This window comes from Argopecten irradians, chromosome 12 (genome assembly GCF_041381155.1).
Source record: "Argopecten irradians isolate NY chromosome 12, Ai_NY, whole genome shotgun sequence".
In the NCBI taxonomy this organism is placed as follows: Eukaryota; Metazoa; Mollusca; class Bivalvia; order Pectinida; family Pectinidae; genus Argopecten; species Argopecten irradians.
Window position 1 is genome coordinate 16301781 of NC_091145.1, and position 9837 is coordinate 16311617.

A 9837-nucleotide genomic window follows, 5' to 3' on the forward strand; every position below is an offset into this window, starting at 1 on the left:
GATACCATCCCAAGTAATAATGTCAAAATATAAGCGCTACTATCAGTCTCTAACTTGTTCTACAATATTATTTAATACCATCCTAACCAATATATACTTTTGCTTTTTGCAGAGATGCAAGGCATGCTATGCGTCAGTCGATATCCGATTAAATGTCGCACCTGTATATAAGTCGCAAAGGTTTTGTTTTTGTACGAAGCATACATTAGTCTGTAACGTTGTAAAGTAAACTCAACCGTTTCGAGGCCTCCACCTCCAAACATGTTGATATATTATGACATAAAATCTGTTCCGGAAGTGTCTGCTGGAGAGGTATTCAAAAGTACTAAAAGGTAACTATTTGTAATTCTGCTAAAAAATGATAATATTCCATATTCGGTAATTCTAAGGCTTCAAATGGAATACATTCGTGTTTATCAGACTCTGTGCATGAAGGTTGAATTCACATAAAGGCTGGTTAGTTCTTTGTGAAACAAGTTCGAGAGCGATCCATTACGGCACTATTTAGAAAAACTGCCAGTTAAAATTACACAAAGCTTCCTAACTTACGAATTTTCGTAACTTTTGCGTAAGTCATATTTACGAATTACTAAGCATTTCACAAAACTTCATAACTTACGAACATTCGTAAGTTACGTCAAAAATCTTGCGTAACTTTACGTCAACTCTACCCTGTCGTAACTTCTACGTATTTTCATGTCGGTGTTGGAAAACTCACCATATAGATCCTTCATTTGTGGATCTATCGCAATACTATAATATTTACACGTTGTAAAACTACAGATAAAAACGGAATACTTTTTGTTCTAAGAAAAATTTCATTTGGCAATGTCCACTTTCTCTTTCAGTTATTCATGCGGATGAAAGGTTTAACAAATATAGATTAATTTAATAGAGATACAAATAAATCAAACTCTCTTGTTGAATGTTAGCCGAAAATGTGTAGTTTATTATTGCATTGCTTGATGTTATAGCAAATACACATTGTACATTCTCTTAATTGAATATTAAACTAATTTAAACGATAACTAAGTAAGTCTTCTCCAATAATGAGTACCGTACATGACTCAAGAATATGTTCCATGTACTTTTATCATTCTAGCATTGATAGAAGTTTATATGTAAAATTGAGGGAAATAACAAACTCTGTCTTGGTTCCTTCTGGTCTTTATTGGTAGCAAACTATTGTATAAACTGTAGACTCTTTGATCATATAATCTATATACCAAAACTACTCTACAATCAGAAGAAATAATTAAAGATAATTCACACATGTATCATTCAATAAATAAGAGTATCTGAATCAATTCATCTTAAAATATATACTATAAATAAAACACCTACCTTGACAATGGGTCAAGGGTCTAATGGAAATACGTAGTAATCTAAATAATCACATCCGTCTGGTCGTAAGTCAAATCCCCTTTTCCCTTTCCCCGCCAAAACCTGACAAATACCATCACAATGACCACAAAACAGAAACGAGACAATACAAGGACACACCATTGACTACATCACACAGGTAAACTGGACACACATACATAGGTATACACAACTAGTGACCAACGAAACGAATTAGTGAAAACCACCCTGTTACATCAGTTTATATAATAGTAATCTGTCTTAAAATTATAGATTACATAACATCGGAGACACGCAGCACCTTTTGCGGCTTAATTCTTACTATAAATATCAATCACAGATCGCTTCAAAATTACATTTATTGGTGGTCAGTTGAATAAACTAAACATGTTAACAGCGAGATTTAATTACCATGATTTTAATCACATAGGAGTGTGTATCAATTTTATTTTTAAATATATGAATTGGTATACAGGTATTATTACCGTGTTGATTTCGATTATTAGCCAACGATTTGCCGATTTGTCATAATTTAGTGTTTTAAAAGTAAAACATTGATTTCGTTATTTCATGAAATCCATAATATGCAGAAGACGCTCAAAGCAAGATTAACAGACGACTCTAATCTCTATCTTAAATGGCTGAAAACGGTGCATTCAAAATTAAGGGGTAGGGATAGCATATGTTGTTATTCTGAGAAAAAAAATAGTCTTATTAATCAAAACTGTTATATTTTTTAAGAAGAATACTGGAAAATAAATTCCACAAACATCCATACATATCCCACACCTCATTAGGAAATTATAACTTTAATCTCTTGTGTATATGGTCAAAACGGCAAAATTCCCATAAAATCCAATATTTTGTCAACTAGGTATCTTTGAGCGACAATAGCTCAAAAACGAGCACACGGACATCTGTTTTTTCTTCAATTTTCTTTTATGGTATGAACTCCTATTTCCAGAAATCTATATGAGGAAAAAAAATTAATAAAATGAAATTGTGGAAATAGTGGAATATCCCGATAAATGGTCGATAGGTAATTATATATCATGTTAAATGGTGGTGACCAAATAGTAGGATATTCCGATAAATCTCTATCTTGACGGCAATGCGAATAAAGAATACATAATGTACATGTAGTTTCATAATTGTCCTCTTTTTGATAATAATTAACGATTTTTTAATACATGTTAACTTACATGTAAATTCAGTCCTGCAAAAATAAATTTTCAAATTCACTTCTGACAATTTGTAATATGGAGAACGCATCGATTTTTATACAAATATTTTTTCATGTCAAATAAATGGCATGTTTTGATTTGTACACGATAAAACATAAGAATATTAATCAAATAGACAACAAGCCGGAATACAGAAACATCCGCCAAATTTGATCGGGTACCAAATCGCACCAGCCAATTCAATCAGACGCGATGTTACAAATCGATTTTCAGACGTAAGTTACGCAAAATCCTACGTCTACGTTTACACGTACGTGCAGAGTTACGCCCTTTAGTGAAACCCATATTCACCCAACACTCAGAAAATGCAAAATAAAAATATTAGAAATACCATGTCCTATGCAGCTGTAATAAATGTTGGATTTTTTCAGAACAATAATATTGTAATGGGACCAAAAAAGGTTTAATATAAAACTATTTAGGAACAAATTCGCCTTTCGGTTAGTAAGAAGAAGTCGTTCAAAGATATTTAGCCTATTTGACCCCTGTGACCTTGAAAGTAGGTCAACCTTATTCATTTTCACAGCTTTGGTAGCCCTTCAGGATCATCCAAGCATGCTAAAAGCAAATACGAGTACCCTGGACCTTTCGGTTAGTTAGAAGAAGCTTTTCAAAGATTTTAGCATATTTGACCCATGTGACATTAAAAGTGAGTCAACCTTATTCATTTTCACAGCTTTGGTAGCCCTTCCGGATCATCCAAGCATGCTAAATGCCAAATATGAGTAACCTGGACCTTTCGGTTAGTTAGAAGAAGCTTTTCAAAGATTTTAGCATATTTGACCCATGTGACATTGAAAGTAGGTCACAGTCATTCATTTTCAGAACTTTGGTAGCCCTTCATCACAGCATGCTACTGGATAAATATGAGTACATTGGGCCTCTCAGCTAGTTAAAAGAAGTCTTTCAAGGATGTTAACCTATTTAACCTTGAAAGTAGGTCAAGGTCATTCATTTTCACAACTTTGGTAGCCCTTACTCCCTGCATGCTACAGGCCAAATATGAGTACTCTGGGCCTTATGGTTATTGAGAAGTCGTTCAAGGGTTTTAGCCTATTTGACTCATGTGACCTTGAAAGTAGGTCAAGGTCATTCATTTTCACAATTTAGGTAGCCCTTCACCCCAGCATGCTACAGGCCCAATATGAGTATATCAGTAATTTAGGTTAGCTAGAAGTCATTCAGAGATTTTAGCCTGTTTGACCCCTGTGACCTTGACAGTAGATAAAGGTCATTTAGTTTCACAGCTTCGGTAGCACTTCATCTCAGCCTGTTACAGCCCAGATACAAGTACACTGGACCTTACGGTTATTGAAAAGAAGTTGTTTGAATGAAAAGTTTATGCATGGCGCACGGCAGACACCAACGGACGGTACACGATAACTATATACGAGTGTTCTGCTTTGATGAGAGCCCTTGAGCTTAAAAAATTTACCATCGTGTATCTAGTTGGTTTCTCATTAGGTGACAAATGATATTATGCCACACGAGTTGTTTTAACCTCAGATCTTGTTTCAAACCTTGAATCTTAATGAACGATCACATGATACAGGTAAATATTTGTGTACATTTGTCACTCTTACACAAAAACACTATACACAATTTCAGTCATTTGTTCCATTTATTTTTTTCAAACATGACATAGCAAATAGCCAGCACAAAACAGCACTTCTCCATGTGCTGTTCTATAAAACAACAGGGTGCTGTTTTCTCACAAACAATATTAAACCAGTTTATTCACAGAACACTTCTGTAGTCAACAGGTACACCTTGTATATATGACCACAGAGAGGTACTCATGTATGTGAGTCACAAGATTATAATCAATAAAAGAAATAAATATAGTCAAAACCTGTCTTAATGACCACCTCTGAATCAAGACCACCTGCTTAATAAGACCATTTTTCTAGGGTCCCAAATGACCATTTCAATGCAATTTTAACCTAGCTATAAAGACCATTTCTCATTTGTTCCTTGGGTGGTCTTTATATAAACAGCTTTGATTGTTGGTGGCAATGACCATTTAAAAAACATGTACAGTATTAGATCGTCTATATATGGTGAACATAGATTAGACCATTTCCTTAACTCATGCACACCTGAAGTCACATGTGAGCTGTTCCATTTCAAATGTTGGAATAGCTCATTATAAATATTCAGGGGTGCATGAGTTAATAATGAAGATGTGCATCACCTATCACCATACCTGCTCAATAATTTTATCAAGCATACAGTACAGCATACTTTTTATTCAGTGTACCTGGTAACAAGGTAATACATCTAAAACTTAAAACTTTTTTATATTGGTAAATCAAGATAAATGTAAATTTATATACACTTGACTCCGACAGGTCACTGCCAATGTAAAGTTTCTTAACTCATTCTTCCCTGAAACTCCATAATGGACTAGTCTAGTCTTTTATTTAGAAAAGTCTAAATGTGTCTACGGGGGTGAATGAGTAACTGCTTATTTTGGATGAAAATAAAATATACATAATGACAACATGAATGATCAATAATATCTCTCTAACAACCAAGTATACAAGGTTTTCATCTCATTAACTAATCACAGAACAATCAACTGTGTAAATAACATTATATTCAAATAAATCAACACTCCCTCTCTCACTATATGCTAGTCTATATACAAACTCACCCATACACATCAAGTTGCAACATAGATAAAGGTGTGCATACTATATACATTCAGCCACCTTAGTATCAGATTCTTAAAATCTAATAAACTCTTATCATAAACAGTCACTCCACATTCATATATACACACACATATTAAATATATACCCCATATATGAATGAATTATCCTAATATTTCTTACACTGTGTTCACATATCTATTTGCAGACTTGATGGCCAAATTGCAAGATAATGAATTGTACAGAGAACACACAACTTATTTTCTCTTACTTTCTAGTTTCTTATTTCTGAAAGATATGGCCAAAAACATTGGTACATAAAATATCTAAATATGTATCGGGCTGACAGTGTAAGAATATACGGTGGTGAAGAAAATGTTTGGTTACCAAACAAAGGATACATTAGGTCGGGTTCATCACTTAAATATCAATCATTTATGTAAGAATATTAATGACTGATTTAGAGTACACAAATTGTATACCTGAAAAGTGATAAGGCAGCACATATTAAAACTTGCACAACAGGCAACACATGTCCACCCAGTGAACTGATCAGGATTTATACAGTGTACTACATTTGGGTCTACATATATAGTGTATCAGACTGGGGCCTATACACATTGTATTAGGCTGGGGCCTACATATTGTATTAGGCTTGGGCCTACACATTGTATTAGGCTGGGGCCCACACATTGTATAAGACTGGGGCCTACACATTGTATAAGGCTGGGGCCTACACACTGTATAAGGCTGGAGCCTACCCATTGTATTAGACTGGGGCCTACACATTGTATAAGGCTGGGGCCTACCCATTGTATTAGGTTGGGGCCTATACACATTGTATTAGGCTGGGGCCTATACACATTGTATTAGGCTGGGGCCTTTACATTGTATAAGGCTGGGGCCTACACAATGTATTAGGCCTTATAGTCTACACATTGTATTAGGCTGGGGCCTACACATTGTATAAGGTTGGGGCCTACAATGTTATAAGGCTGGGGCCTACACATTGTATAAGGTTGGGGTCTATAATACACTTTGTATTAGGTTGGGACCTATATGAATTACTGTCCATTATTACAAATCGAGTCATGTTTAATTTATACCAAATTTTCACGCTGCTCAACGACTACTGCTCAGCACAATGATGAGTGTCCATTTGGCAATATTTCTCAACAATGCCGTTAGCCATCTGTGTATCCATGACGACAGCATCCATCAAATAGAGGATATTATGAGAACAGTATATATAAGTCCATGAAGATGATTCTATCAATGATCATGAGCATGATGAATATTTATCAGATCAATATTTTGTTACTGTCTGTCAGGAAACATTGATCATATAGAAGTCTCTATCACATTGTCTGTACCCACTAGATTTTGGAATCATTGATAGGACGCCATACCATACATATTTGAATTTGAATTTGAATTTCCAGCTGGTTTGTCAGGCAGTTGATTAGGGTCTTCTAGCATCTGTCTGTTGGCTGTTCAAAACGAGAGAAAATTATTAGATATGATATCACAAGACCATAGTAACAAAACTTAATTGACAATCATATCACTATGGAAAACAATAAATTCATGTTTTTATTTTTAATAGTTGAAAATCCTATCTTTAGTATCAAAATTTGTGGACAAAGCCATTTCAATGCCTAAGAGAATTCAACTTCAGGAGTAATTGAACCAATAAAGTTTATCAATCATGTGTAAAATTTAAAGTATATCATGCAAAAATATCAGTGAAAACCTTTACCAAGAAAACTTTCAAGGTATATTATATCTGAATAAAAATAACTTCACATATATGATAATATTTGATAGAAAAATTTAGCATCTATTGCAATGATTATAGGCATTAGAATACAGAGAGACATTGTACTTACCGGGATCAAACTGACTTGCAGTTATATATGTGATGAAGATAGAAACTCCCTCTATCATTCCTAGCAGTAAACCACCTATAAAGGGAGATAATCTTAAAATGAAATTCAGGTATACAGGTATCCTCAAAACGCTTGTAGTACATGCACACATCGAAATTATTTTATATATATATAGACATTTTATTACATTCTAATGGTATATTTTATTGAAATTTCTACAAAACTCAATGACTCTTAGAATAAATTATTTTATCAGCTGTTCCATTCATTAAATAAACCTCAACGTTTATTACATGAACTCAAGTTATCGGATGCAGTTTCCATTAAAAGCTTTCATACAAACTTATATCATCAGTTATGAAGAAATCAACAGAATTGTATGACAAGGTTCGTAAATTAAAAATACACAGTCCAACTTTGTAATTTTTGAGTCAGAGGAATGTGGTTAAAAATTTAGGTTATAAATGTTAATATTTTGGTAAATTGAATTATGAGTGCTGCCCCGGTAATCATAAGTTTGGTTGAACACAGAAATATTTATATTGTGGTTTTTACTCTCAGTGCTAAAAGAGGTGCCATGTAATGTAGTACCTGTCTATAAAGACCACCCAAGGAACAATGGAAAAGTGGTCTGTATAGTCAAGTGGTCTTTAAATACAGGTCAAATTGTCTTATAAATGACCATTTGGGACCCTAAAAAACTTAATCTTAATAAGGAGGTGATCTTTAAACACAGGTCAAATTGTGTTATAAATGGGGCCTAGGTCAGTGGTTTTAATAAGCAGGTGGTCCTTATATGGAGGTGGTCGTTAAGACAGGTTTCACTTTATATATGGGTAATGTGAAAATGATGAACTGGCCTTACCTATAGCAGCTGATGCCATCATCTGATAGGGTCCGTCTAAAATAATCAAAGAGTAAACAAATGAAACATGTGTATACAGTTTTAACATAGTCTACATGATAACTATGAAAATAAAAATAAATCATCTGGTAAGTGAAATATTTTGTTGTTGTTTTTAAAACACAGCAATCAAGTACAGTAATACAGTTATAATGAACCTTCATCAAGCCCAACAGAATATTACTTTTTTTATAAGCAGTTTGTCATACACATATTACAAACAAAACATCTTAATAGTAACCTTGACGTTATGCATATTAAATATCATCTTTTAGCATCATTCTGTTACCAATAGAAGTACCACACAAATGTTATCAGGTATAATGTGGTACATGAATTAGCTCCACTGCACTAGACTGTATCATTAAGTCTCAAACTCACTTCGTATAGACAGAATGCCTCCTGTGGCAGCCCCACTGGCTATTGAGTTGATGTAGTCTTCCTTTCCACGGAAGTAAACCAAAAGGCAGTCAATTCCCGAAAACAATCCGCCCCAAATTGCAAAGTTACCTGTAAATGTAAAAGAAATGTATGTGATTTCATATAAATGATCTCCTTATGAGTATCTTGTGAATATTATTATCTCTAGGCAAGTTGAAAAAATGTTTAGAGAATTAGAATGACTTAACATCTGTTTTTAATGTACACAATAATACAACCAATCTTAATTTTCATTCATATTCTTTTTCTGCTGCCTGTTTGAATCTACTTATTATGAACTGTTTTCTGTGCTAACCAAACGAAAAACTTGCTTTCTTTAACTTTTAACAACAATCCAGTATGAAGTACATTTCAAAGTTCAGTTTTTGTCACCTTCTTTTTAATCAAATATTAAATGTTATCAGGTTTGGAGGAATTAAAATTTCCTCATTTTGTGAAAACAATCTAAACTATCAACACTTAGTACCTATACAGTAAGGGGTTTGAACAGGCAACACAGATTATATAATAGAATACACTGGACACCTTAACCACTCTGAGACTCTTTCATTATATATATATATAATTAGGACTAATTAAGATTTATTACCTCCTGTGATTGGTGATTTAGTTCTAATGTTGTGGGCCATCCCTGTAAGTCTGTTCCATTTGCCCTGTAAAACAATGGATATCAACATAAACTTTTAATCAATGGACATCAACATAAACTTTCAAACCATCAAATAAAACAAAGTATTTTAAGCCACAATTAAAACAAATAATTTTGAAAACAAAGAAATTAAAAGAATTATATAAGATTTAAATTTTTTCTTGGAAACAAATATATAGCTTGAACATAATAAGATATTAATGAATCATCCATGCATGTAGTTTACTAACAATGTGAGCCTGTTAATTATATAATTTACCAATTAATTCATATGAAAAAGCGTACATATCATAAGTTTAAATAGTACATACTGGTATTTTTGCAGCATTTCTGTAACCTGAGAATCCGTGGAAAATTGAACCTCCTATTATTCCTATAGAAAAGGCTCCTCCACAATCGTCCATGATTCTCCAAGGACTGAAACACAAAGAATTTCATGCTCAAAAATATGTTTTAGATATGTATTTGTACAGCCTACCAGCGTATACACATCAGTTTTAAAACAGTCTTTAACTTCTTAATACATCTTACAAATCTATATTTCTCTCTGTAAAAGTTTACCCTCTTGATCTGATCAGATCAGCGTAGTTTGTTCAGTGAATATTCAATATATACATGTTTAGGAGATTTTACATAGAGATTTACGCCATAGGGTGTTTATAAGTAACCATGATTGAACTTTCCTATTGAGTTG

The 9837-nt window shown here is 33.4% G+C and overlaps 1 protein-coding gene across 2 annotated transcripts; it reads right to left on the bottom strand.

The window, feature by feature from the left end:
• Nucleotides 1–4208: 4208 nt before the first annotated feature.
• Nucleotides 4209–9580, bottom strand: LOC138335833 (mitochondrial import inner membrane translocase subunit Tim17-B-like). Of its 2 annotated transcripts, XR_011210339.1 has the most exons (7): nucleotides 9455–9580; nucleotides 9084–9147; nucleotides 8435–8563; nucleotides 8015–8050; nucleotides 7150–7224; nucleotides 6090–6750; nucleotides 4209–5897 (listed from the first exon to the last, which is right to left on the bottom strand). XR_011210339.1 is itself a non-coding variant. In XM_069284984.1 (6 exons), the coding sequence occupies exons 1-6, from the start codon at nucleotides 9545–9547 to the stop codon at nucleotides 6650–6652; spliced, it is 498 nt and encodes a 165-aa protein (XP_069141085.1). In that variant the 5' UTR covers nucleotides 9548–9580; the 3' UTR covers nucleotides 4209–6649. The 2 variants fall into 2 exon arrangements, 1 of the variants encoding a protein (XP_069141085.1); XM_069284984.1 differs by having other exon boundaries at nucleotides 4209–6750.
• Between the last annotated feature and the right edge of the window lie 257 nt (nucleotides 9581–9837).

Bases quoted from the DNA above. Each gene is read 5' to 3' on its own strand.
- LOC138335833 (XM_069284984.1), bottom strand. From the start codon at position 9,547: ATGGACGATTGTGGAGGAGCCTTTTCTATAGGAATAATAGGAGGTTCA. The intron at 9,148-9,454 runs GTATGTACTATT...ATTGTTTTACAG, and splicing joins GAAATGCTGCAAAAATACCA to GGCAAATGGAACAGACTTAC. The intron at 8,564-9,083 runs GTAATAAATCTT...TTACATTTACAG, and splicing joins TAAATCACCAATCACAGGAG to GTAACTTTGCAATTTGGGGC.